Source organism: Pelodiscus sinensis, chromosome 31 (assembly GCF_052426305.1).
Source record: "Pelodiscus sinensis isolate ZL-2025 chromosome 31, ASM5242630v1, whole genome shotgun sequence".
In the NCBI taxonomy this organism is placed as follows: Eukaryota; Metazoa; Chordata; order Testudines; family Trionychidae; genus Pelodiscus; species Pelodiscus sinensis.
Window position 1 is genome coordinate 781,906 of NC_143082.1, and position 26,799 is coordinate 808,704.

The 26,799-nt window shown below is 70.9% G+C and overlaps 1 protein-coding gene across 7 annotated transcripts in view; it reads right to left on the bottom strand.

The window, feature by feature from the left end:
- Positions 1 to 4,864: 4,864 nt before the first annotated feature.
- COL5A3 (collagen type V alpha 3 chain) overlaps positions 4,865 to 26,799 on the bottom strand; it is a 101,666-nt gene continuing 79,731 nt past the window's right edge. For 5 of the 7 annotated variants that reach the window (XM_089774561.1, XM_089774562.1, XM_089774559.1 and 2 more), the window contains 14 exons: positions 25,005 to 25,058; positions 23,124 to 23,177; positions 22,894 to 23,001; positions 22,658 to 22,711; positions 22,300 to 22,353; positions 21,094 to 21,201; positions 19,466 to 19,519; positions 16,377 to 16,412; positions 15,849 to 15,902; positions 15,550 to 15,763; positions 10,965 to 11,077; positions 9,260 to 9,328; positions 6,957 to 7,193; positions 4,865 to 5,763 (listed from right to left, as the gene is read on the bottom strand). In XM_089774561.1, the coding sequence (XP_089630687.1) occupies positions 5,617 to 5,763; positions 6,957 to 7,193; positions 9,260 to 9,328; positions 10,965 to 11,077; positions 15,550 to 15,763; positions 15,849 to 15,902; positions 16,377 to 16,412; positions 19,466 to 19,519; positions 21,094 to 21,201; positions 22,300 to 22,353; positions 22,658 to 22,711; positions 22,894 to 23,001; positions 23,124 to 23,177; positions 25,005 to 25,058 (1,356 nt within the window). In that variant the 3' untranslated portion in view covers positions 4,865 to 5,616. The remainder of the gene's footprint in view (positions 5,764 to 6,956; positions 7,194 to 9,259; positions 9,329 to 10,964; positions 11,078 to 15,549; positions 15,764 to 15,848; positions 15,903 to 16,376; positions 16,413 to 19,465; positions 19,520 to 21,093; positions 21,202 to 22,299; positions 22,354 to 22,657; positions 22,712 to 22,893; positions 23,002 to 23,123; positions 23,178 to 25,004; positions 25,059 to 26,799) is intronic. The other 2 variants (XM_089774560.1, XM_089774563.1) reach the window with 2 other exon arrangements.

Below are 26,799 nucleotides of genomic sequence, written 5' to 3' on the forward strand. Positions count from 1 at the left end.
AGAGCCGTGGGGTACAGAGGCGCGGGGCAGGGGACACACAGAGGCGCGGGGCAGGACACACAGAGGCGCGGGGCAGGGGACATACAGAGGCGTGGGGCAGGGGACACAGAGAGCCGTGGGGTACAGAGGCGCGGGGCAGGGGACACACAGAGCCGTGGGGCACAGAGGCGCGGGGCAGGGGACACACAGAGCCGTGGGGCACAGAGGCGCGGGGCAGGGGACACAGAGAGCCGTGGGGTACAGAGGTGTGGGGCAGGACACACAGAGACGCGGGGCAGGGGACACAGAGGCGCGGGGCAGGACACACAGAGACGCGGGGCAGGGGACACAGAGGCGCGGGGCAGGGGACATACAGAGGCGTGGGGCAGGGGACACAGAGAGCCGTGGGGTACAGAGGTGTGGGGCAGGACACACAGAGGCGCGGGGCAGGGGACACAGAGGCACGGGGCAGGGGACACAGAGAGCCGTGGGGTACAGAGGCGCGGGGCAGGGGACACAGAGAGCCGTGGGGTACAGAGGCGCGGGGCAGGGGACACAGAGAGCCGTGGGGTACAGAGGCGCGGGGCAGGGGACACAGAGAGCCGTGGGGTACAGAGGCGTGGGGCAGGGGACACAGAGAGCCGTGGGGTACAGAGGCGCGGGGCAGGGGACACAGAGAGCCGTGGGGTACAGAGGCGCGGGGTAGGGGACACAGAGAGCCGTGGGGTACAGAGGCGTGGGGCAGGGGACACAGAGAGCCATGGGGTACAGAGGCACGGGGCAGGGGACACAGAGAGCCGTGGGGTACAGAGGCGCGGGGGAGGGGACACAGAGAGCTATGGGGTACAGAGGTGCGGGGCAGGGGACACAGAGGCGCGGGGCAGGGGACACAGAGAGCCGTGGGGCAGGGGACACACAGAGGCGTGGGGCAGGGGACACACAGAGCCGTGGGGTACAGAGGCGTGGGGCAGGGGACACAGAGGCGCGGGGCAGGGGACACAGAGAGCCGTGGGGCACAGAGGCGCGGGGCAGGGGACACAGAGAGCCGTGGGGTACAGAGGCACGGGGCAGGGGACACAGAGAGCCGTGGGGTACAGAGGCGTGGGGCAGGGGACACAGAGGCGCGGGGCAGGGGACACAGAGAGCCGTGGGGCACAGAGGCGCGGGGCAGGGGACACAGAGAGCCGTGGGGTACAGAGGCGCGGGGCAGGGGACACAGAGAGCCGTGGGGTACAGAGGCGCGGGGCAGGGGACACAGAGGCGCGGGGCAGGGGACACAGAGAGCCGTGGGGCACAGAGGCGCGGGGTAGGGGACACAGAGAGCCGTGGGGTACAGAGGCGCGGGGCAGGGGACACAGAGAGCCGTGGGGTACAGAGGCGCGGGGCAGGGGACACACAGAGCCGTGGGGTACAGAGGTGCGGGGCAGGGGACACACAGAGGCATGGGGTACAGAGGCGCGGGGCAGGGGACACAGAGAGCCGTGGGGTACAGAGGCGCGGGGCAGGGGACACAGAGAGCCGTGGGGTACAGAGGCGCGGGGCAGGGGACACACAGAGGCGTGGGGTACAGAGGCGCGGGGCAGGGGACACACAGAGGCGTGGGGCAGGGGACACACAGAGCCGTGGGGTACAGAGGTGCGGGGCAGGGGACACACAGAGGCGTGGGGTACAGAGGCGCGGGGCAGGGGACACAGAGAGCTGTGGGGTACAGAGGCGCGGGGCAGGGTACACACAGAGGCGTGGGGTAGGGGACACACAGAGGCGTGGGGTACAGAGGCGCGGGGCAGGGGACACAGAGAGCCGTGGGGTACAGAGGCGTGGGGCAGGAGACACACAGAGGCGCGGGGCAGGAGACACACAGAGGCGCGGGGCAGGACACACAGAGAGCCGTGGGGTACAGAGGCGTGGGGCAGGGGACACACAGAGGCGTGGGGTACAGAGGCGCGGGGCAGGGGACACAGAGAGCCGTGTGGTACAGAGGCGCGGGGCAGGGGACACACAGAGGCGTGGGGCAGGGGACACACAGAGGCGTGGGGTACAGAGGCGCAGGGCAGGGGACACAGAGAGCCGTGGGGTACAGAGGCGCGGGGCAGGGGACACACAGAGGCGTGGGGTAGGGGACACACAGAGGCGTGGGGTACAGAGGCGCGGGGCAGGGGACACAGAGAGCCGTGGGGTACAGAGGCGTGGGGCAGGAGACACACAGAGGCGCGGGGCAGGAGACTCACAGAGGCGCGGGGCAGGACACACAGAGAGCCGTGGGGTACAGAGGCACGGGGCAGGGGACACAGAGAGCCGTGGGGTACAGAGGCGCGGGGCAGGGGACACAGAGAGCCGTGGGGCACAGAGGCGTGGGGCAGGGGACACACAGAGCCGTGGGCTACAGAGGCGCGGGGCAGGGGACACAGAGCCGTGGGGCACAGAGGCGCGGGGCAGGGGACACAGAGAGCCGTGGGGTACAGAGGCGCGGGGCAGGGGACACAGAGAGCCGTGGGGTACAGAGGCGCGGGGCAGGGGACACAGAGAGCCGTGGGGTACAGAGGCGCGGGGCAGGGGACACAGGGTATGTCTACACTACCCTCCTAGTTCGAACTAGGAGGGTAATGTATGCATACCGCACTTGCTAATGAAGCCCGGGATTTGAATTTCCCGGGCTTCATTAGCATAAGCGGGGAGCCGCCATTTTTAAATCCCCGCTGCTTCGAACCCCGTGTGGCGCGGCTACACGGGGCTCGAACTAGGTAGTTCGGACTAGGGTCCTATTCCGAACTACCGTTACTCCTCGTGAAACGAGGTGTACCGGTAGTTCGGAATAGGCACCTTAGTCCGAACTACCTAGTTCGAGCCCCGTGTAGCCGCGCTACACGGGGTTCGAAGCAGCGGGGATTTAAAAATGGCGGCTCCCCGCTTATGCTAATGAAGCCCGGGAAATTCAAATCCCGGGCTTCATTAGCAAGTGCGGTATGCATACATTACCCTCCTAGTTCGAACTAGGAGGGTAGTGTAGACATACCCACAGAGAGCTGTGGGGTACAGAGGCGCGGGGCAGGGGACACAGAGCCGTGGGGTACAGAGGCGCGGGGCAGGGGACACAGAGCCGTGGGGTACAGAGGCGTGGGGCAGGGGACACAGAGAGCCGTGGGGTACAGAGGCGTGGGGCAGGGGACACAGAGCCGTGGGGCACAGAGGCGCGGGGCAGGGGACACAGAGCCGTGGGGTACAGAGGCGCAGGGCAGGGGTCACAGAGAGCCGTGGGGTACAGAGGCGTGGGGCAGGGGACACAGAGAGCCGTGGGGTACAGAGGCGTGGGGCAGGGGACACAGAGAGCCGTGGGGCACAGAGGCGCGGGGCAGGGGACACAGAGCCGTGGGGCACAGAGGCGCGGGGCAGGGGACACACAGAGCCGTGGGGCACAGAGGCGTGGGGCAGGGGACACACAGAGCCGTGGGGCACAGAGGCGTGGGGCAGGGGACACACAGAGCCGTGGGGCACAGAGGCGTGGGGCAGGGGACACAGAGAGCCGTGGGGTACAGAGGCGTGGGGCAGGGGACACAGAGAGCCGTGGGGTACAGAGGTGTGGGGCAGGACACACAGAGGCGTGGGGCAGGGGACACAGAGAGCCGTGGGGTACAGAGGTGTGGGGCAGGACACACAGAGGCGTGGGGCAGGGGACACACAGAGCCGTGGGGCACAGAGGCGCGGGGCAGGGGACACGCAGAGGCGCGGGGCAGGGGACACAGAGAGCCGTGGGGCACAGAGGTGTGGGGCAGGGGACACAGAGAGCCGTGGAGCACAGAGGCGTGGGGCAGGGGACACAGAGCCGTGGGGTACAGAGGCGTGGGGCAGGGGACACAGAGAGCCGTGGGGTACAGAGGCGTGGGGCAGGGGACACAGAGAGCCGTGGGGTACAGAGGCGCGGGGCAGGGGACACAGAGAGCCGTGGGGTACAGAGGCGCGGGGCAGGACACACAGAGGCGTGGGGCAGGGGACACACAGAGCCGTGGGGCACAGAGGCACGGGGCAGGACACACAGAGAGCCGTGGGGCACAGAGGCGCGGGGCAGGACACACACAGAGCCGTGGGGCACAGAGGCGCGGGGCAGGGGACACAGAGAGCCGTGGGGTACAGAGCCGCGGGGCAGGGGACACAGAGAGCCGTGGGGCACAGAGGCGCGGGGCAGGACACACACAGAGCCGTGGGGCACAGAGGCGCGGGGCAGGGGACACAGAGAGCCGTGGGGTACAGAGCCGCGGGGCAGGGGACACAGAGAGCCGTGGGGCACAGAGGCGTGGGGCAGGGGACACAGAGAGCCGTGGGGCACAGAGGCGTGGGGCAGGACACAGAGAACCGTGGGGCACAGAGGAGTGGGGCAGGACACAGAGAGCCGTGGGGCACAGAGGCGCGGGGCAGGGGACACACAGAGAGCCGTGGGGTACAGAGGCGCGGGGCAGGGGACACACAGAGAGCCGTGGGGCACAGAGGCGCGGGGCAGGGGACACACAGAGAGCCGTGGGGCACAGAGGCGTGGGGCAGGGGACACAGAGCCGTGGGGCACAGAGGCGCGGGGCAGGGGACACACAGAGCCGTGGGGCACAGAGGCGTGGGGCAGGGGACACACAGAGCCGTGGGGCACAGAGGCGCGGGGCAGGGGACACACAGAGCCGTGGGGCACAGAGGCGTGGGGCAGGGGACACAGAGCCGTGGGGCACAGAGGCGTGGGGCAGGGGACACAGAGCCGTGGGGCACAGAGGCGCGGGGCAGGGGACACACAGAGAGCCGTGGGGCACAGAGGCGTGGGGCAGGGGACACAGAGCCGTGGGGCACAGAGGCGTGGGGCAGGGGACACAGAGAGCCGTGGGGCACAGAGGCGCGGGGCACACTGAGATTTCAGACAGTTCGGTTTATGACTGGACAGTGTCCGCGCTGCTTTGTGATGCCGAGACGTGGCCAAAACCAGCTATGGGGCCCGGGGTGTGGGGGGGGCAAGGTTGCATCTCCCCCACCCCCATGCTGCACTCAGACACTTGCCCCACCGCACTCCCCCCTGCCAGCTGGGGGCCAGGGCCCGCGGGGAGTCGTTGGGTCTAACGGGCCCCACAGCTTGGGGGCTCGAGCGTCACTCTGGACCTGACATGGGGTGCCCAGAGCTCCACCCTGGTTACAGGGGTCTCGGTCCCCCCAGTCCCTGGAGATGCCCACGTGGACGGACACTCTGGCAGCAGGGTGAGCTGGCCAGGTCTCCCCGTGGTGCCACGTGGGGCGGGACCCTGATGCCCCAATCAAGCCTCTTGCCAGGGCATCATGGGGCCCATGGGGGGCTGCGTGGCCCCCAGGGCCCATCCCCCCAGCTGGGCATCGGGGGCCGTGGGGGGCTGCGTGGCCGGGGGCGGAGTCCAGTGTGTTGCTAGCGGAGGCTCCTGCAGGATCCTAGCACCATGGGGGTCCGTCCGCGCCCGGCTCCCCGTTCAGTCCACAGAGGCACCCGCCTGCCTGCCCCAAGCCACGCCGGGGCTGCAGCATCACTAGGCCTGGGGGCCACAGGGCTCCCCGGCTCAGGGACAGTGGCAGGGGCTGGGGCACTGGGCCCTGGAGCCACCCCCAGTCTGGAGCGGGCCCCCCGGGATCTCCCCCGGCCCCTCAGCCCACGAAGCAGACAGGGCCCAGCTCAAAGCCGAACTTCTGGTGGGCGGCTCCGAAGTCCGGGACGGCCACGTCCACCAGCGGCAGCTGCTCCAGCCGCGACGTCGTCACCTCCAGCACCGTGCGAGCCTGGCCCTGCCGCAGCTGCCGAGACACCGGGGGGTCAGGGCTGGAGAGTGGCCACGGGGACTGTCCAAAAACCACGCGGCCCTCGAGAAGTGTCCGTGTGGCCGGGGCTGGTGCCTGGCACAGCCAGTCTCCGGCTGTGACCGAGCGGCGTGTCCACGCCTAGGTGCGTGCCTCAGTTTCCCCACATGCTGCCTCTTCAACAGCCGCTGGGAGAGGAAGGTGGCCGTGGCAGGGGACCGGGGGGACTCACCTAGCAGCCAGGACAATGGCCTGGAGATGGGAGACCCCAGTGACAGGTCACCAAGGGGCTTAGCCCTATTTGGCAGGCAGCCAGTTTGGGTCGGGGGGGGACAATGGGCTGCAGAGACAGGCCCCCAGTGCGCTGCCCATCTGGGGGCACAAAGGGTGGACGAGGGGGGGACAAGAGGGCCCCAGGTGCCCTGGTTACCTGGCCGGCAGACACAAGCTGGGGGAGGGGCTGCTTGGGGGGATCGGAGGCTGGGCTGGAGGGAGAGGGCTGTGGGGGGGCAGGCAGAGCCCCCCCCCTGGCTGCAGGGGAGACTCAGATGGGTTGGGGGGGCCAGGCCGACAGGCTGGGTTCAAAGCCAATAAACCCCCTGGGTGACTGGCTGGAGACCAGGGCTGCTCTGGGAGGGGCCCCGGGCAAGGGGACTCCCCAAGGGCCCACGGCAGAGACAGGCGGCTGGGGGCTCAGAGGGGCCGTCCCAGGGCTGAGCCCCGAGGGAGGGGCCCCCGAGAAGGGGCTGTCGCACTGCAGGGGGCTGTCCCAGAGACTGTCCGGGCCAGTGTAGACATACCCTCAGTTCTGATCCTAGGCCTGTGGGGCAGGAGCTGTGGGGCGCGTGGGGCCCTGTGGCCAGGCTGTGGGGCAGGAGCAGTGGGGCAGGAGCAGGGCTGCGTGGCCAGGCTCAGGGGAGGAGCAGTGGGTCAGGAACAGGAGTGCTTGGCCAGGCTGTGGGGCAGGAGCTGTGGGGCACGAGGGGGTGCATGGCCAGGATGTGGAGCAGGCGGGGCCGTGGGGCCAGGCTGTGGAGCAGGCGGGGCCGTGGGGCCAGGCTGTGGGGCAGGAGCAGTGGGGCAGGAGCAGGGCTGCGTGGCCAGGCTCAGAGGAGGAGCAGTGGGTCAGGAACAGGAGTGCTTGGGCAGGCTGTGGGGCAGGAGCAGTGGGGCACGCGGGGCCGGCTCACCTGGCAGCCGTCGTGGAGGGCGCGGACGGGCGCCGCAGTGTGGTTGTGTCCCAGCTCCTCGCCGTTGGCGCCGCGGAGGCGCAGGGCCTGGGTGTAGCTGGCGGCGCCGGCGTGGTACCAGGCGGCCACGTGCTGGCAGGTCAGCGTGAAGGTCTGGCGGGCGCCCGCGCTCAGCAGCCGCAGGAAGGTGAGTTGGGTCACGCCCAGCGGGGTCCCGGCCGTGTCCACGTAGGAGAACTGGGCGGGGCAGAACCAGGCACTGGAGCCAGGGACCTCCCGCCCCCCACGTCCCCCCAGAGCCCCGTGTCACCCCAAAACAGCCCCCCTCCAGCTCCCCCCCAGAGCCCCGTGTCATCCCAAAACAGCCCCCCTTCAGCTCCCCCCCAGAGCCCCTTGTCATCCCAAAACAGCCACCTCCAGCTCCCCCCCAGAGCCCCGTGTCATCCCAAAACAGCCCCCTCCAGCTCCCCGCCAGAGCCCCATGTCATCCCAAAACAGCCCCCCTCCAGCTCCCCGCCAGAGCCCCGTGTCATCCCAAAACAGCCCCCCTCCAGCTCCCCCCCAGAGCCCCGTGTCATCCCAAAACAGCCCCCTCCAGCTCCCCGCCAGAGCCCCGTGTCATCCCAAAACAGCCCCCCTCCAGCTCCCCCCCAGAGCCCCGTGTCATCCCAAAACAGCCCCCCTCCAACTCCCCCCCAGAGCCCCGTGTCATCCCAAAACAGCCCCCTCCAGCTCCCCGCCAGAGCCCCGTGTCATCCCAAAACAGCCCCCCTCCAGCTCCCCCCCAGAGCCCCGTGTCATCCCAAAACAGCCCCCCTCCAACTCCCCCCCAGAGCCCCGTGTCATCCCAAAACAGCCCCCCTCCAGCTCCCCGCCAGAGCCCCGTGTCATCCCAAAACAGCCCCCTCCAGCTCCCCGCCAGAGCCCCGTGTCATCCCAAAACAGCCCCCCTCCAGCTCCCCCCCAGAGCCCCGTGTCATCCCAAAACAGCCCCCCTCCAGCTCCCCCCCAGAGCCCCATGTCATCCCAAAACAGCCCCCCTCCAGCTCCCCGCCAGAGCCCCTTGTCATCCCAAAACAGCCCCCCTCCAGCTCCCCCCCAGAGCCCCGTGTCATCCCAAAACAGCCCCCCTCCAGCTCCCCCCCAGAGCCCCTTGGCTCCCCAAAACAGCCCCCCTCCAGCTCCCCGCCAGAGCCCCGTGTCATCCCAAAACAGCCCCCCTCCAGCTCCCCGCCAGAGCCCCATGTCATCCCAAAACAGCCCCCCTCCAGCTCCCCCCCAGAGCCCCGTGTCACCCCAAAACAGCCCCCCTCCTGCTCCCCCCGAGAGCCCCGTGTCATCCCAAAACAGCCCCCCTCCAGCTCCCCCCCAGAGCCCCGTGTCACCCCAAAACAGCCCCCCTCCAGCTCCCCGCCAGAGCCCCATGTCATCCCAAAACAGCCCCCCTCCAGCTCCCCGCCAGAGCCCCGTGTCATCCCAAAACAGCCCCCCTCCAGCTCCCCGCCAGAGCCCCGTGTCATCCCAAAACAGCCCCCCTCCAGCTCCCCCCCAGAGCCCCGTGTCATCCCAAAACAGCCCCCCTCCAGCTCCCCCCCAGAGCCCCGTGTCATCCCAAAACAGCCCCCCTCCAGCTCCCCGCCAGAGCCCCGTGTCATCCCAAAACAGCCCCCTCCAACTCCCCGCCAGAGCCCCGTGTCATCCCAAAACAGCCCCCTCCAGCTCCCCGCCAGAGCCCCGTGTCATCCCAAAACAGCCCCCCTCCAGCTCCCCCCCAGAGCCCCGTGTCATCCCAAAACAGCCCCCCTCCAGCTCCCCCCCAGAGCCCCGTGTCACCCCAAAACAGCCCCCCTCCAGCTCCCCCCCAGAGCCCCGTGTCATCCCAAAACAGCCCCCCTCCAGCTCCCCGCCAGAGCCCCGTGTCATCCCAAAACAGCCCCCCTCCAGCTCCCCCCCAGAGCCCCATGTCATCCCAAAACAGCCCCCCTCCAGCTCCCCCCCAGAGCCCCGTGTCATCCCAAAACAGCCCCCCTCCAGCTCCCCGCCAGAGCCCCGTGTCATCCCAAAACAGCCCCCCTCCAGCTCCCCCCCAGAGCCCCATGTCATCCCAAAACAGCCCCCCTCCAGCTCCCCCCCAGAGCCCCGTGTCATCCCAAAACAGCCCCCCTCCAGCTCCCCCCCAGAGCCCCGTGTCACCTCAAAACAGCCCCCCTCCAGCTCCCCGCCAGAGCCCCGTGTCATCGCAAAACAGCCCCCCTCCAGCTCCCCCCACCTGAGAGCCATGACAGCCCCCCCCCCGCTCCTACCTTCCTGCCCCTCCTGAAGGTGCTGTACCAGCTCCCCGGCGTCTCCTTGCTCCAGGCAGCCAGGCGCACCTGGGGGGCGAGAGGGGTTGTGCCACATGGGGAAGGAGCAGAGAGGTCTGCCCGTGCCCCTCACCCCGACCCGCTGCCCCCCCAGCCCTGCCCGTGCCCCTCACCCCGACCCGCTGCCCCCCCAGCCCTGCCCGTGCCCCTCACCCCGACCCGCTGCCCCCCCAGCCCCGCCCGTGCCCCTCACCCCGACCCGCTGCCCCCCCAACCCCGCCCGTGCCCCTCACCCCCGACCCGCTGCCCCCCCAGCCCCGCCCGTGCCCCTCACCCCGACCCGCTGCCCCCCCAGCCCCGCCCGTGCCCCTCACCCCGACCCGCTGCCCCCCCAACCCCGCCCGTGCCCCTCACCCCCGACCCGCTGACCCCCCAGCCCCGCCCGTGCCCCTCACCCCCGACCCGCTGCCCCCCCAGCCCCGCCCGTGCCCCTCACCCCGACCCGCTGACCCCCCAGCCCCGCCCGTGCCCCTCACCCCCGACCCGCTGACCCCCCAGTTCCACCCGTGCCCCTCACCCACGACCAGCTGCCCCCCCAGCCCCGCCCGTGCCCCTCACCCCCGACCCGCTGACCCCCCAGCTCCGCCCGTGCCCCTCACCCCCGACCAACTGCCCCCCCAACCCCACCCGTGCCCCTCACCCCGACCCGCTGCCCCCCCAGCCCCGCCCGTGCCCCTCATCCCGACCCGCTGACCCCCCAGCTCCGCCCGTGCCCCTCACCCACGACCAGCTGCCCCCCCAACCCCGCCCGTGCCCCTCACCCCGACCCGCTGCCCCCCCAGCCCCGCCCGTGCCCCTCACCCCGACCCGCTGACCCCCCAGCTCCACCCGTGCCCCTCACCCCCCACCCGCTGACCCCCCAGCCCCGCCCGTGCCCCTCACCCCCGACCCGCTGCCCCCCCAGCCCCGCCCGTGCCCCTCACCCCCGACCCGCTGCCCCCCCAGCCCCGCCCGTGCCCCTCACCCCGACCCGCTGCCCCCCCAGCTCCGCCCGTGCCCCTCACTCCCGACTCCCTGCCCCCCCAGCCCCGCCCATGCCCCTCACCCCGATCCCCTGCCCCCCCAGCCCCACCCGTACCCCTCACCCCGACCCGCTGCCCCCTCAGCCCCGCCTGTGCCCCTCACCCCGACCCGCTGCACCCCCAGCCCCGCCCGTGCCCCTCACCCCGACCCGCTGACCCCCCAGCCCCGCCCGTGCCCCTCACCCCGACCCACTGCCCCCCCAGCCCCGCCCGTGCCCCTCACCCCCGACCCACTGCCCCCCCAGCCCCGCCCGTGCCCCTCATCCCGACCCACTGCCCCCCCAGCCCCGCCCGTGCCCCTCACCCCCGACCCACTGCCCCCCCAGCCCCGCCCGTGCCCCTCACCCTGACCCGCTGCCCCCCCAGCTCCACCCGTGCCCCTCACCCCGACCCGCTGCCCCTGCCCCCCGAGCCCCGCCCGTGCCCCTCACTCCCGACCCGCTGCCCCCCCAGCCCCGCCCGTGCCCCTCACCCCCGACCCGCTGCCCCCCCAGCCCCGCCCGTGCCCCTCACTCCCGACCCGCTGCCCCCCCAGCTCCGCCCGTGCCCCTCACTCCCGACCCGCTGCCCCCCCAGCCCCGCCCGTGCCCCTCATCCCGACCCCCTGCCCCACCCCCACTCACACTCTTGAATTTCTCGTCCGGGAACAGGCAGGTTTCGCCGCCTGCCGTGAAGTTGCAGAAAACCTTGATGGCGTCGCGGGCGCAGCCCTGGTTGGGGTCGATCCAATACTCACCTGGGGTGGGGGGAGAGGTTGGGAGGGGAGCCTGGCACCCCAATACCCCCATCCCCCGACTCCAGCACCAGCACCCCTTTCCAGAGCCCCTGGCACCCCAATACCCCCATCCCCCGACTCCAGCCCCCCTTTCCAGAGCCCCTGGCACCCCAATACCCCATCCCCCGACTCCAGCACCAGCCCCCCTTTCCAGAGCCCCTGGCACCCCAATACCCCATCCCCCGACTCCAGCACCAGCCCCCCTTTCCAGAGCCCCTGGCACCCCAATACCCCCATCTCCCAGCACCAGCCCCCCTTTCCAGAGCCCCTGGCACCCCAATACCCCCATCCCCCGTCTCCCAGCACCAGCCCCCCTTTCCAGAGCCCCTGGCACCCCAATACCCCATCCCCCGACTCCAGCACCAGCCCCCCTTTCCAGAGCCCCTGGCACCCCAATACCCCATCCCCCGACTCCAGCACCAGCACCCCTTTCCAGAGCCCCTGGCACCCCAATACCCCCATCCCCCGACTCCAGCCCCCCTTTCCAGAGCCCCTGGCACCCCAATACCCCATCCCCCGACTCCAGCACCAGCCCCCCTTTCCAGAGCCCCTGGCACCCCAATACCCCATCCCCCGACTCCAGCACCAGCCCCCCTTTCCAGAGCCCCTGGCACCCCAATACCCCCATCTCCCAGCACCAGCCCCCCTTTCCAGAGCCCCTGGCACCCCAATACCCCCATCCCCCATCTCCCAGCACCAGCCCCCCTTTCCAGAGCCCCTGGCACCCCAATACCCCATCCCCCGACTCCAGCACCAGCCCCCCTTTCCAGAGCCCCTGGCACCCCAATACCCCATCCCCCGACTCCAGCACCAGCCCCCCTTTCCAGAGCCCCTGGCACCCCAATACCCCCATCCCCCGACTCCAGCACCAGCCCCCCTTTCCAGAGCCCCTGGCACCCCAATACCCCATCCCCCATCTCCCAGCACCAGCCCCCCTTTCCAGAGCCCCTGGCACCCCAATACCCCCATCCCCCGACTCCAGCACCAGCCCGCCTTTCCAGAGCCCCTGGCACCCCAATACCCCCATCCCCCGACTCCAGCACCAGCCCCCCTTTCCAGAGCCCCTGGCACCCCAATACCCCCATCCCCCAACTCCAGCACCAGCCCCCCTTTCCAGAGCCCCTGGCACCCCAATACCCCCATCTCCCAGCACCAGCCCCCCTTTCCAGAGCCCCTGGCACCCCAATACCCCCATCCCCCGTCTCCCAGCACCAGCCCCCCTTTCCAGAGCCCCTGGCACCCCAATACCCCCATCCCCCGACTCCAGCACCAGCCCCCCTTTCCAGAGCCCCTGGCACCCCAATACCCCCATCTCCCAGCACCAGCCCCCCTTTCCAGAGCCCCTGGCACCCCAATACCCCCATCCCCCATCTCCCAGCACCAGCCCCCCTTTCCAGAGCCCCTGGCACCCCAATACCCCCATCTCCCAGCACCAGCCCCCCTTTCCAGAGCCCCTGGCACCCCAATACCCCCATCCCCTGACTCCCAGCCCCTCCCCTAGCCCGCAGGGAGGGATGTTATAGTTCGTATGGGTTCCGTGACTGGCCCATAGCCCCGGGGGGGCCGGCGGCCGGCCGGGGGGCAGGTGGGAGCCTGTAAACGCTAGCTCCTCTTGCCGACCAGGGGGCGCTTGCCTGCCGCCCTGTGCTGCTGCCGCTGAGAAAGAGGGGGCCCTGCGGGGTCGCAGCAGCCCCTGTCTGGGGGGCAGGGTCTGAGCGCCCAGCCCCGGCGCGAGCCGGAACTGAGGGTACGTCTACACTACAGCGCTAGTTCGAACTAACTTAGTTCGAATTAGTTAATTCGAACTAAGCTAGTTCGAACTAACGCGTCTAGAACTAAAAACTAGTTCGAACTAGCGTTTTGCTAGTTCGAACTAGCAAGTCCACATTGAGTGGACTCTGAACAGGGCTTAAGGATGGCCGGAAGCAGTGCCGGCAGGGCATAAAAGGAGGACTTAGAGCATGGAGATGCTGTCTCAGGCTAGCCGAGGGCTGCGCTTAAAGGGTCCCGACCCCCACCCCGGACACACAGTTCTAAGGGGTGCCCCGCTTGCAAAGAAGTTCTGGCTTGGAGTGCCCTGAGTGCCCACACTGGGCACATCACACCACTCGGCCATCAGCCCAGCTGCACTTGCCGCAGGCTGCCATCTCGGGAGAGGGAGTAATTGGGGGGCTGCAGGAGAACTTCCACCCCCAGAAGCCCGCAGAGCCAGCCCAGTCCTCCCCATCGGGGGCTCGTAGCCCATTCCTCCCTCACCTCCTTCCACTTACCCTTCCCTAGCCCCCCTTCTTATTGATGTACAAAATAAAGATAACGTTTCTTCCAACATTGACTCTGTCTTTATTGAAAAAAAACTGGGGGAGACTGGGAAAAGGAGGTGGGAGAGGGGAAGAGAAAGGCTGGGAGAGCGGAGGGCAACTAACATGATCAGGGGTTGGGAACAGGTCCCAGATGAAGAGAGGCTACAGAGACTGGGACTGTTCAGCTTAGAAAATAGGAGACGGAGGGGGGACAGGATAGAGGTCTCTAAAAGCAGGGGTTGGGTGGAGAGGGTGCATTCAGAAAAGTTCTTCCTGAGTTCCCATAAAGAAGGACTAGAGGACACCAAAGGAAAGGAATGGGTAGCAGGCTTGAAACTAGTAAGAGAAAGTTGTTGTTCTTGACAAAGCAAATAGTTAACCTGTGGAACTCCTTGCTGCAGGAGGCTGTGAAGGCTACAACTAGAACAGAGTTTAAAGGGAAGTGAGATCAAGTGATGGAGGTTGGGTCCATGGAGTCCTATTAGCCAGAGGGTAGGAGTGGTGTCCCTGCCCAAGGTTTGTGGAAGGCTGGAGAGGGATGGCACGAGACAAATGGCTTGGTCACTGTCTTCGGTCCATCCCCTCCAGAGTCCCTAGGGTTGGCCGCTGTTGGCAGACAGGCTACTGGGCTAGATGGACCTTTGGTCTGACCCAGTACGGCCATTGTAAGCTCAGGGCTCAGTGTCGGGGGTCTCAGTGGACCCCCTTGATTTTCATGCACACCTGGTCCTGGGTGGCCAGGCTGGCAGCTCTCCTGCCCTAGACGGCCACTTTCCTGTGCCTAGTGCGGAGATCGTGGACGAGATCCACGATGTCCGCACTAGCCCAGGAAGGTGCCCGCCTCTTGCGGTCCAGGGCAAGCTCCCGGGAGCCGCCAGCCTGGTCCCGGCAAGAGGGGGAGGGCTGGGGGGCATCGGGTGGGTGGCTCTGTGCCGTGCCAGGTGCAGGGTCTGCTAGCTGGGTGCTGGCAGGCTTGCACCTGGCACGGGCACCGTAGCCAGCCCATGCCCCTTTAAGGGGTCCGGGGCCGGGAGGGGGGCATAGAGTTTCCCTGGTGTTGGCCAGAGTGGCCACCAGGGAAACCTGGGGAGGGCTAGCCTCCCACTAGTTCGAACTAAAGGGCTACACAGCCCTTAGTTCGAACTAGCTAGTTCGAACTAGGCGTTAGTCCTCGTAAAATGAGGTTTACCTAGTTCGAACTAAGCGCTCCGCTAGTTCGATTCAAATTCGAACTAGCGGAGCGCTAGTGTAGCACCTATTAAAGTTAGTTCGAACTAACGTCCGTTAGTTCGAACTAACTTTGTAGTGTAGACATACCCTGAGCCCGCTAACAAGTGGACTGGTGGGGGGCGGGGGGTCTAGAGCATTTGCCTCTAAGCGTCTCGACTCCACGATGACATCCCCAATTCCAGGAGCCCAGCACCCCTCCCCTCTGGGCTCTGGGGTTCCAGCGCCCCTCCCCTCTGGGCTCTGGGGTTCCAGCGCCCCTCCCCTCTGGGCTCTGGGGTCCCAGCGCCCCTCCCCTCTGGGCTCTGGGGTTCCAGCGCCCCTCCCCTCTGGGCTCTGGGGTTCCAGCGCCCCTCCCCTCTGGGCTCTGGGGTCCCAGCGCCCCTCCCCTCTGGGCTCTGGGGTCCCAGCGCCCCTCCCCTCTGGGCTCTGGGGTTCCAGCGCCCCTCCCCTCTGGACTCTGGGGTCCCAGCGCCCCTCCCCTCTGGGCTCTGGGGTTCCAGCGCCCCTCCCCTCTGGGCTCTGGGGTCCCAGCGCCCCTCCCCTCTGGGCTCTGGGGTCCCAGCGCCCCTCCCCTCTGGACTCTGGGGTCCCAGCGCCCCTCCCCTCTGGGCTCTGGGGTCCCAGCGCCCCTCCCCTCTGGACTCTGGGGTCCCAGCGCCCCTCCCCTCTGGGCTCTGGGGTCCCAGCGCCCCTCCCCTCTGGGCTCTGGGGTTCCAGCGCCCCTCCCCTCTGGGCTCTGGGGTCCCAGCGCCCCCCCCAGCTCTGGGGTCCCAGCGCCCCTCCCCTCTGGGCTCTGGGGTCCCAGCGCCCCTCCCCTCTGGGCTCTGGGGTTCCAGCGCCCCTCCCCTCTCGGCTCTGGGGTCCCAGCGCCCCCCCAGCTCTGGGGTCCCGGGGCAGGCTCACCGTCGGGGAAGTGGGGGTGACACAGGTGCAGCTCCTTGCAGATGTGGGCGGGACTCTCGGGGGTGCCCAGGGGGCGTCTCAGCTGTTCGATCTCGGTGCGCAGGGAGCTGAGCGAAGCGAACACCTCCTCCAGGCCCCCCTCGTCCTCCTCCGCCGCCCGGCGTCTCCTCTGGCCTCCCCCTAGGGGCTGCGGCTCCCCCTCTGCCGGGTGGCCCTGGACAGAGACGGGCTGTGAGGGGAAAGGGAGGAACCGGGGCCCCTCCCTCCTCCCCCAACCCCTCCTGCCTCCCATCACTCACCGGTGGCCCTGGTGGTCCAGGGGGTCCCGTGTCCCCTCTGGGGCCCAGAGCGCCCTGCAGAGGAAGGGCAGAAGAGCAGAGCACGGAGTCGCCCAGCCGCACCCCTCCCCTTCCCCACAGGCCCCCCCCAGCCCCCTTCCCCCCCGCAGCTCCTCCCCTCCCCTCCCCTCTTGTGAAGACCAGGACCTTAACAGGGTCCCAAAGGAGCTAGGGCCATGCGTGGAGGTGCAGCCCCTCGCTGGCTGCTGGCCATGCGGGGTCCCTGGCCTTAGTCTGCCAGACGCTGGGACTGGGCCCCAGGGCAGGAACCACGTGATGGTTCCCCCCCCCCCCCCCCGTGGGCAGCCAGGGTCCTGAGCCGGCTGGGCCCCTGCTCTGAGCCCGCCTGGCCACCGGGCTGTTCTTAGGAGTCAGGACTCCTGGGTTCTCTCCTGGCTCTGTGGGGCAGGGTGGGGGGGAGGCTCACCATACAGGCAGCTTTCCTGGGACCCTCCTGCTCCCCCCCCCCGCCCTGCCCTGGGTGCTCACCGGTGACCCCTTGGAGCCCTTCTGGCCCAGCGGCCCCTGGGGAGAGAAAAGGGGGTGAACAGTCGGGAGGCCTGGGGGGTCCCAGAGCCAGGGCAGGGGTGGGCAGGTCCCCTGTCTCTGCCGCCCCGTCCCTGAGACAGACGCACGTGCGGATAAATCCCTGGAATTTTATCAAGCTCATAGAACTTGGTATTAAGATCTCGTCCTTGTCGATCTGTCTCTGTTCAGTGTCTTAGAGAATCTCCGGAACGTTTCTCCTAAGATACATAGATCTTGGGAGGAAACCTGTCTCTGAGCTCTGCCCGTCCCTGAGAATGGGGAACGGAAGGGGAGCCCCTCCAGCAGCAGAGGGCTGGGAGCCAGACCCAAGCCAATCCCTGCAAAGTGAGCTCGTTAAGACTGGACAGACAGACGCCTCGGGAGTCCAGCAGCAAGTGCCGCCCTTGGAAGCTCTCTCTGGAGCAGCGTGAGGAAAGGCCCCTTGATGACTAACCGGCTGCACGAGAGGGAGAACTAGGAGGCGTCTTGCAGAGGGACCCCGGGTTTTCCTCTTGACAACATGGGAGCATGGATCCGGATCGGCTCCACCCCTCCCCCACCTAACTCACCTGGCCAGTGCAGTGAGGGGGAGCAACTTTTGGTAACAAGATGGAGTGTGCGTGTGCGTGTGCGTGTGCGTGTGCGTGTGCGTGCGCGTGTGAATGTGTGCGTGTGCGTGCGTGTGAGTGTGCGTGTGCGTGTGATGTGTCATGTGCAAATGATCAGTATTGATTATTCTATGTGTGATCAGTAAATGTGGCGTGTTGCCTTATCCCTCTGAAAACGATCCCGAGTGCTTCTTTTAAGTACAACACACGGACTGACCTGGCTGTATGGCACCAGCAGCTGCAGTGTTCCCTCTGATTCCTCCCAGGTGCGGGAGAAAATGTGTTCTGTGCACCGACGCCTGTGCAAACGTGCACCACCAGTGCAAACAAACCCCTGAGCTCCTGGCGCCCTGCTAATCCGCTGGGTGGCATGTGCAGCTCTCCTGGGCGGCTGCACAAGCGCCCAGCTGACAGGGACACTGCCGGGGTGGGGGGCAGTGACAGCAGGATATGCCTCCAGCCTGGGGTGCAGGGGTGGGTGAGGGACCCCAGGGTACATAAGGGGTGGGTGAGGTGCCCTAGGGTGTGTAGGGGGTGGGCGAGGGGTCCTATGGTGCATGGGGGGTGAGGGGTCCTGGGTCACGTAGGGGGTGGGCAAGGGGCCCTGGAGTGCGTAGAGGGTGGGTGAGGGGCCCCGGGGCATATAGGGGTTGGGCGAGGGGTCCCATGGTGCACGGGGGGTGAGGGGCCCCAGGGTACGTAGGGGGTGGGCGAGGGGCCCTGGAGTGTGTAGAGGGTGGGCGAGGGGCCCCAGGGCACATAGGGGGTGGGCGAGGGGCCCCAGGGTACGTAGGGGGTGGGCGAGGGGCCCTGGTGTACATAGGGGGTGGGCGAGGGGCCCCGGTGTACATAGGGGGTGGGCGAGGGGTCCCATAGTGCACGGGGGGTGAGGGGCCCCAGGGTACGTAGGGGGTGGGTGAGGGGCCCCAGGGTACGTAGGGGTGGGCGAGGGGCCCCGGGGTACGTAGGGGTGGGCGAGGGGCCCCGGGGTACATAGGGGGTGGGCGAGGGGCCCCAGGGTACGTAGGGGTGGGCGAGGGGCCCCGGGGTACGTAGGGCTGGGCGAGGGGCCCCGGGGTACGTAGGGGTGGGCGAGGGGCCCCAGGGTACGTAGGGGTGGGCGAGGGGCCCCGGGGTACATAGGGGGTGGGCGAGGGGCCCCAGGGTACGTAGGGGGTGGGCGAGGGGTCCCAGGGTACGTAGGGGGTGGGCGAGGGGCCCCGGGGTACATAGGGGGTGGGCGAGGGGTCCCAGGGTACGTAGGGGGTGGGCGAGGGGTCCCAGGGTACGTAGGGGGTGGGCGAGGGGCCCCGGGGTACATAGGGGGTGGGCGAGGGGTCCCAGGGTACGTAGGGGGTGGGCGAGGGGTCCCAGGGTACATAGGGGGTGGGCGAGGGGCCCCAGGGTACGTAGGGGGTGGGCGAGGGGTCCCAGGGTACGTAGGGGTGGGCGAGGGGCCCCAGGGTACGTAGGGGGTGGTGAGGGGCCCCAGGGTACGTAGGGGGTGGGCGAGGGGCCCCAGGGTACGTAGGGGGTGGTGAGGGGCCCCAGGGTACGTAGGGGTGGGCGAGGGGCCCCGGGGTACGTAGGGGGTGGCGAGGGGCCCCAGGGTACGTAGGGGTGGGCGAGGGGCCCCGGGGTACATAGGGGGTGGGCGAGGGGTCCCAGGGTACGTAGGGGGTGGGCGAGGGGCCCCAGGGTACGTAGGGGGTGGCGAGGGGCCCCAGGGTACGTAGGGGGTGGGCGAGGGGCCCCAGGGTACGTAGGGGTGGGCGAGGGGCCCCGGGGTACGTAGGGGTGGCGAGGGGCCCCGGGGTACATAGGGGCTGTGATGTAGTGCTGGTACCTTGCTGGGTGCTGTGCTGGGCGGTGGGCTGCGGGTGACTCCGCTGGCGGCTGTTTGCAGCAGGGCAGGGGCTGAGTCACTAGGCCGGGGGCTCCCGGCCTGTCCCACCAGTCGCCTCCCAGGAGAGAGACAAAGGGGGGAGGGGAGGGGAGGGGAGGGCAGGGGAGGGGGAGGAGGGGAGGGGAGGGGAGGGGGAGGGAGGGGAGGGGAGGGGAGGAGGGGAGGGCAGCCCCTGGCCGGGGGCAGGGCTGGAAGGGACGGTTTGGTTAGTTCTGGCTGGGATCATGGAGGAAGCAGCCTAGGCAACGGGCTGGGATTTAGGGGCCCAGGCTCCCCCATATCAAGGGGCCTGAGGCATCCTAGGCCTGGCCTGGAACCAGATTCCATCTGGGCTGTGTCCTGGAGAGGCAATGAACCCCCCTGTGCTACCGGCTGGGGGGGTCTGTCCGTGCCACTCCGGGGGTGCAGGAGGCGGGGGCCCCACGCGCCGTCACAGGGGGCAAGCGAAGGGCTCTGAGGTGTGCAGGGGGCAAGGGGCCTTGGAATCTCTGGGCCAGGCCTGGGTTGATGATGTCAGCAGCCCCCCCAATACTAACCGCAAGCCCTGGGGATCCGGGAGGCCCTGGGGGTCCAATGGGGCCAGTCAAGCCCTGCGGGGGAAGGGACATGTCAGCTCTGCTCCCCTGTGTCCCCTACCCCTCACCCCCGCCTGCCCCCTGCCTCCCATATAGCCCCCTCACCTGTGCCCCGGCCCCCTCACAGCCCCCTGCCCCCCTGCCCCCACATCTCCCCCCGAGCCCCCGGCCCCCTCACAGCCCCCTGCCTGAGCCCCCTGCCCCCCTGCCCCCACATCTCCCCCCTGAGCCCCCGGCCCCCTCACAGCCCCCTGCCTGAGCCCCCTGCCCCCACATCTCCCCCCTGAGCCCCCGGCCCCCTCACAGCCCCCTGCCTGAGCCCCCTGCCCCCACATCTCCCCCCTTAGCCCCCGGCCCCCTCACAGCCCCCTGCCTGAGCCCCCTGCCCCCACATCTCCCCTTAGCTCCCGGCCCCCTCACAGCCCCCTGCCTGAGCCCCCTGCCCCCACATCTCCCCCCTTAGCTCCCGGCCCTCTCACAGCCCCCTGCCTGAGACCCCTGCCCCACATCTCCCCCCTTAGCTCCCGGCCCCCTCACAGCCCCCTGCCTGAGCCCCCTGCCCCCACATCTCCCCCCTTAGCTCCCGGCCCCCTCACAGCCCCCTGCCTGAGCCCCCTGCCCCCACATCTCCCCCTTAGCTCCCGGCCCTCTCACAGCCCCCTGCCTGAGCCCCCTGCCCCCACATCTCCCCCCTTAGCCCCCGGCCCTCTCACAGCCCCCTGCCTGAGCCCCCTGCCCCCACATCTCCCCCCCCCACCTTAGCCCCCGGCCCTCTCACAGCCCCCTGCCTGAGCCCCCTGCCCCCACATCTCCCCCCTTAGCCCCCGGCCCTCTCACAGCCCCCTGCCTGAGCCCCCTGCCCCCACATCTCCCCCCTTAGCCCCCGGCCCTCTCACAGCCCCCTGCCTGAGCCCCCTGCCCCCACATCTCCCCCCTGAGCCCCCGGCCCTCTCACAGCCCCCTGCCTGAGCCCCCTGCCCCCCATCTCCCCCCTTAGCCCCCGGCCCTCTCACAGCCCCCTGCCTGAGCCCCCTGCCCCCACATCTCCCCCCTTAGCCCCCGGCCCTCTCACAGCCCCCTGCCTGAGCCCCCTGCCCCACATCTCCCCCCTGAGCCCCCGGCCCTCTCACAGCCCCCTGCCTGAGCCCCCTGCCCCCACATCTCCCCCTTAGCCCCCGGCCCTCTCACAGCCCCCTGCCTGAGCCCCCTGCCCCCACATCTCCCCCCTTTAGCCCCCGGCCCTCTCACAGCCCCCTGCCTGAGCCCCCTGCCCCCACATCTCCCCCCTTAGCCCCCGGCCCTCTCACAGCCCCCTGCCTGAGCCCCCTGCCCCCACATCTCCCCCCTTAGCTCCTGGCCCCCTCACAGCCCCCTGCCCCACATCTCCCCCCTTAGCTCCCGGCCCCCTCACATCCCCCTGCCTGAGCCCCCTGCCCCCCTGCCCCCACATCTCCCCCCTGAGCCCCTGGCCCCCTCACAGCCCCCTGCCTGAGCCCCCTGCCTCCAACAGAGCCCCCACTCAAGCCCCCTGCCGCCCATTCAGCCCCCCCCACTCTCCCATCCCGCCTGCCTCACCCCCGCTTACTCACTGGGTCTCCTTTGGGCCCTGGGGCCCCTTGGTTGCCAGGCAGCCCCTGGTCGCCCTTCTCCCCCAGCTCTCCTGGGGGGCCGATCAGGCCGATGAGCCCGGCGTGGCCCTGGGGGCGCAGGGTTTAGCTGGGGGGCGCCCTGCCCAGGCCACTCGGCCAAACGCTCCAAGCGCAGACCCGGGAGGTGCCCCGGGGGATGGTGCCAGCACACGAGCCGGGCCCCCTCAACTACACCCCCCCCGCCAGCCCCCCATGAGGGCAGCGCTGGCTGGGATGGGAGGGGGCTCGTGCTGGGGTGGATCCCGTGGGGAAGGGGGGAGTTTGGGGATTCGGGGGGGTTGCACACAGGGGGGTCGGTGCCCAGCAGTTACTGGTTCAATGTGGGGGGGGGGGTTGTGGTTTCAGGGAACAGCCCAGAGTTGGAGCCGGGGTGTCTGGGCCCTGGTGCCCCCCCCCCTCCCCGCTCAGAGGACACGGCCGGGTCTGGCCAGACACAGACAAGGGGCTGCAGGGGGGACCCCGGCAACCGGCCCAGCTGACCCCAGCGAGGGGGGAACATTGGACGGGGAGGGGGCGAGAGGAGGGGCCGGGCGACCCTCTTACCTGGGGAGAAGACACTGGGGGGAGGGGCTGTTGGGGGGGTGTTGGAGGCTCTGCCGGGCGACGGGGGCTGTTTTGGGGGGCAGGGCAGGCAGGACTCAGCTGGCTGCGGGGGGGCTGACGTGGGGCTGGGGGGGGGCCCAGGTCGACCGGCCTGAGGGTCCTTTGCTGTTCAAAGCTCCATAACCCTCCTGCTTGGGGCTGGCTGGGAGTCGCTCTGGCTGGGGAGCAGGGGGGCGCTAGGCCCTCTGGGAGGGGGCCCCGGGGGCTCACAGTGGAGGAGGCGGCTGGAGGCCCTGAGTGGCGCCGTCCCGGAGGCGGAGGGGGGCCCCCCCAGGTGAGAGGGGCCCCCGAGAGAGGGTCACCCCACTGGAGTGGCCCCCGGGAAGGGGCTGTCTCACTGCCAATGGAGGGGGCTCCCCGGGAAGGGGGTCCCACCCAGGAGCCGAGGGGCCACGTGTGGGCACCACCTGTGAGCCGGGACAGATCCCAGGGGCCGGGGGCAGGGGCAAGCCAAGGAGAGGCTTGGGGGCAATTCCTAGGCTGCAGGGGCCTGGGGGAGGGGAAGGTGGGGGGGGCACCCCCGCCCATTGGGGCCTCACTCACCTTGTCGCCCTTGTAGCCGGGGTCGCCCTTGAGGCCGGGCAAACCTGTGGGGCCCTGCAAGAGACTGGGGGTCATTTTTCCTGGGTGCTGATCCCTGCCCCTCCCGGCCCCTGGCCCTGCCCCCCAGCCCTGCCCCTCCCGGCCCCTGGCTCTGCCCCCCAGCCCTGCCCCTCCCGGCCCCTGGCCCTGCCCCCCAGCCCTGCCCCTCCCGGCCCCTGGCTCTGCCCCCCAGCCCTGCCCCTCCCGGCCCCTGGCCCTGCCCCCCAGCCCTGCCCCTCCCGGCCCCTGGCTCTGCCCCCCAGCCCTGCCCCTCCCGGCCCCCAACCCCCGGACCTGGCCAGGCCTGGAGCTCACTCACCATGGGGCCTGGTGGCCCCGCCTGCCCCGGGGCCCCCAGCAGCCCCTGCTCGCCCTGGGGAGGAAACAGAGAATTATGAGAGTGCAACGTGGAGCCGACATGAGTCCCCCAAAATGCCAAGTGCCCCCCCAGCCCCCCCAGGCATCCCCACTGTCAGACAGGGTCTCCCACAGCCAACGTGTCTCCCGCCCCTGCTCACCCCCCCGCCCCCTGCCCCTCCATTGTGCCCCACTCACGGCTGGGCCAGGGATCCCTCGCAGACCTTCTGAGCCAGGCCGGCCAGGGGGGCCCTGCACCCCCACAGGGCCCATCTTCCCGGGGGGTCCCTCCGGGCCAGGCTCGCCCTGGGCAAGGGGAGAAGGGGCCACGTCAGAGCCCGGGCTCTGGGCAGGGCCCCCAGGGGCGGCTTCGCTCTTGCCGGGAGGGGGGCTGGCAGCGCCCACGAGGTGCTGGGGGGTCCCCTTACCTTGGTGCCCGTCTCACCCGGCCGACCCTCGCGCCCGGCTGGCCCCACCGCACCCTGAACGGAGACAGGGGAGTGAGTCACCGTCGCCCCCCCACTGCGGCCCCCCGAAACCCCGCTGCTTCCCCCCGCCCCATCGCCCACTGCGGCCCCCCCGCCCCATCCCCCGCTGCGGCCCCCCCACCCCATCCCCCGCTGCTTCCCCCCACCCCATCCCCCGCTGCGGCCCCCCCACCCCATCCCCCGCTGCTTCCCCCCGCCCCATCGCCCGCTGCGGCCCCCCGCCCCATCCCCCGCTGCTTCCCCCCGCCCCATCGCCCACTGCGGCCCCCCCACCCCATCCCCCGCTGCTTCCCCCCGGCCCATCCCCCGCTGCTTCCCCCCGCCCCATCGCCCACTGCGGCCCCCCCACCCCATCCCCCGCTGCTTCCCCCCGCCCCATCGCCCACTGCGGCCCCCCCACCCCATCCCCCGCTGCTTCCCCCCGCCCCATCCCCCGCTGCGGCCCCCCCACCCCATCCCCCGCTGCTTCCCCCCACCCCATCGCCCGCTGCGGCCCCCCACCCCATCTCCCGCTGCAGCCCCCCCACCCCATCCCCCGCTGCTTCCCCCCGCCCCATCCCCCGCTGCGGCCCCCCCCAGCCTCATCCCCCGCTGCGGCCCCCCCCGCCCCATCGCCCGCTGCTTCCCCCCGCCCCATCCCCCGCTGCTTCCCCCCGCCCCATCGCCCGCTGCAGCCCCCCCACCCCATCCCCCGCTGCTTCCCCCGCCCCATCCCCCGCTGCGGCCCCCCGAAACCCCGCTGCTTCCCCCGCCCCATCGTCCGCTGCGGCCCCCCCACCCCATCCCCCGCTGCTTCCCCGCCCCATCGCCCGCTGCGGCCCCCCCACCCCATCCCCCGCTGCTCCCCCCCACCCCATCCCCCGCTGCGGCCCCCCCAACCCAACGCCCGCTGCTTCCCCCGCCTCATCCCCCGCTGCGGCCCCCCCACCCCATCCCCCGCTGCTCCCCCCCACCCCATCCCCCGCTGCGGCCCCCCCAACCCAACGCCCGCTGCTTCCCCCGCCCCATCCCCCGCTGCAGCCCCCAGCCTCATCCCCCGCTACTTCCCCTCGCCCCATCCCCCGCTGCAGCCCCCAGCCTCATCCCCCGCTACTTCCCCTCGCCCCATCCCCCGCTGCAGTCCCCCCACCCTGCCCTCCGCTGCTGCTCCCCCACTGCGGCCCCCAGCCTCATCCCCCGCTGCGGCCCCCCCCAACCATACCCCCCACTGCCATCCCCCCTACTCCCTGCTGCCGCCCCCCCCCCCACAGCGGCCCCCAGCCTCATCTCCCACTATGGCCCCTCCGCCCCATCCCCCACTGCGGCCCCCAGCCTCATCCCCCGCTGCCGCCCCCCCGCCCTCCGCTGCGGCCCCCCCACTGCGGCCCCCAGCCTCATCCCCCGCTGTGGCCCCCTGCTCCATCCCCTGCTATGGCCCCCCCATTTCCCCGCTGTGGCCCCCCCGCCCCATCCCCCGCTGCAGCCCCCCCCCCCACTGCAGCCCTTCATGTGGCTGTGTTGCTACCAGTGATTCCCACCGACTCCCCCACACGTGGGTTGGCCCAGACACCTGGTCCCAGCCTGGGCAGGGAACAAGGCTCGTGGGGGGGCGGCCACGGCCCCTGGCTGGGGGCAGGGCCTGGGAGCTGGGGGAGCATGAGGGGAGCAGACTAAGTCCAGGAGAAGGGGGATTCAGGGGCCCGTGGACCCTTCCCCCGGGGGCGAGGCTGCCCTGTCTGGAGCCAGTGAACCGGCCGGCGGGTCACAGCGAGCAGGGGCCCCCGACGCGCCGCCATGGGGAGCGAGACCCTGAGCCCCCCTCCCCGACTGGCCCCCACTTACCCTCTTGCCGGGGGCGCCAGGGGGACCCGGCTCCCCGGAGGCGCCGGCTGGCCCCTGCACAAACACACAGTCAGTAGGGCTGGGTTAGGGCGCGGGGCCCCCCCACTTCGAGAAAGGGGCTTCGCCCCCCGAGGGACTCTGGCCACAGCCCCCACAGCCTGTTACTGGCCACACTGCAGAGACCAGCCCAGAACTGGAGCCGCGGCCCCGCTCAGGGGACAGGCCGGGTCTGGCCAGAGGGACCCTGGGACCGGCCCAGCTGGCTCCAGTGAGGAGGGAGGGGCCCAGGTGACCCTGTAACTCCCGAGAGAGGGTCGCCCCACGAGTGGAGCCCCCCCCCGGGAAGGGCCGTCGCCCCACGAGTGGAGCCCCCCCCGGGAAGGGCCGTCGCCCCACGAGTGGAGCCCCCCCCGGGAAGGGCCGTCGCCCCACGAGTGGAGCCCCCCCCGGGAAGGGCCGTCGCCCCATGAGTGGAGCCCCCCCCGGGAAGGGCCGTCGCGCTGGAGTGGAGCCCCCCCCCCGGGAAGGGCCGTCACGCTGGAGTGGAGCCCCCCCCCCCCGGGAAGGGCCGTCGCGCTGGAGTGGAGCCCCCCCCCCCGGGAAGGGCCGTCGTGCTGGAGTGGAGCCCCCCCCCCCGGGAAGGGCCGTCGCCCCACGAGTGGAGCCCCCCCCCGGGAAGGGCCGTCGCGCTGGAGTGGAGCCCCCCCCGGGAAGGGCCGTCGCGCTGGAGTGGAGCCCCCCCCCCGGGAAGGGCCGTCGCCCCACGAGTGGAGCCCCCCCCCCCCGGGAAGGGCCGTCGACCCACGAGTGGAGCCCCACCCCGGGAAGGGCCGTCGCGCTGGAGTGGAGCCCCCCCCCCCCCCGGGAAGGGCCGTCGCGCTGGAGTGGAGCCCCCCCCGGGAAGGGCCGTCGCGCTGGAGTGGAGCCCCCCCCGGGAAGGGCCGTCGCGCTGGAGTGGAGCCCCCCCCCCCGGGAAGGGCCGTCGCGCTGGAGTGGAGCCCCCCCCGGGAAGGGCCGTCGCGCTGGAGTGGAGCCCCCCCCCGGGAAGGGCCGTCGCGCTGGAGTGGAGCCCCCCCCCCCCCCGGGAAGGGCCGTCGCGCTGGAGTGGAGCCCCCCCCCCCGGGAAGGGCCGTCGCGCTGGAGTGGAGCCCCCCCCCCCCCGGGAAGGGCCGTCGTGCTGGAGTGGAGCCCCCCCCCCCGGGAAGGGCCGTCGTGCTGGAGTGGAGCCCCCCCCCCCGGGAAGGGCCGTCGCGCTGGAGTGGAGCCCCCCCCCGGGAAGGGCCGTCGCGCTGGAGTGGAGCCCCCCCCCCCGGGAAGGGCCGTCGCGCTGGAGTGGAGCCCCCCCCCCCGGGAAGGGCCGTCGCGCTGGAGTGGAGCCCCCCCCCCCGGGAAGGGCCGTCGCGCTGGAGTGGAGCCCCCCCCCCCCGGGAAGGGCCGTCGCGCTGGAGTGGAGCCCCCCCCCCGGGAAGGGCCGTCGCGCTGGAGTGGAGCCCCCCCCCCCCCGGGAAGGGCCGTCGCGCTGGAGTGGAGCCCCCCCCCCCGGGAAGGGCCGTCGCGCTGGAGTGGAGCCCCCCCCCCCGGGAAGGGCCGTCGCGCTGGAGTGGAGCCCCCCCCCCCCCGGGAAGGGCCGTCGCGCTGGAGTGGAGCCCCCCCCCCCCCGGGAAGGGCCGTCGCGCTGGAGTGGAGCCCCCCCCCCCGGGAAGGGCCGTCGCGCTGGAGTGGAGCCCCCCCCCGGGAAGGGCCGTCGCGCTGGAGTGGAGCCCCCCCCCGGGAAGGGCCGTCGCCCCACGAGTGG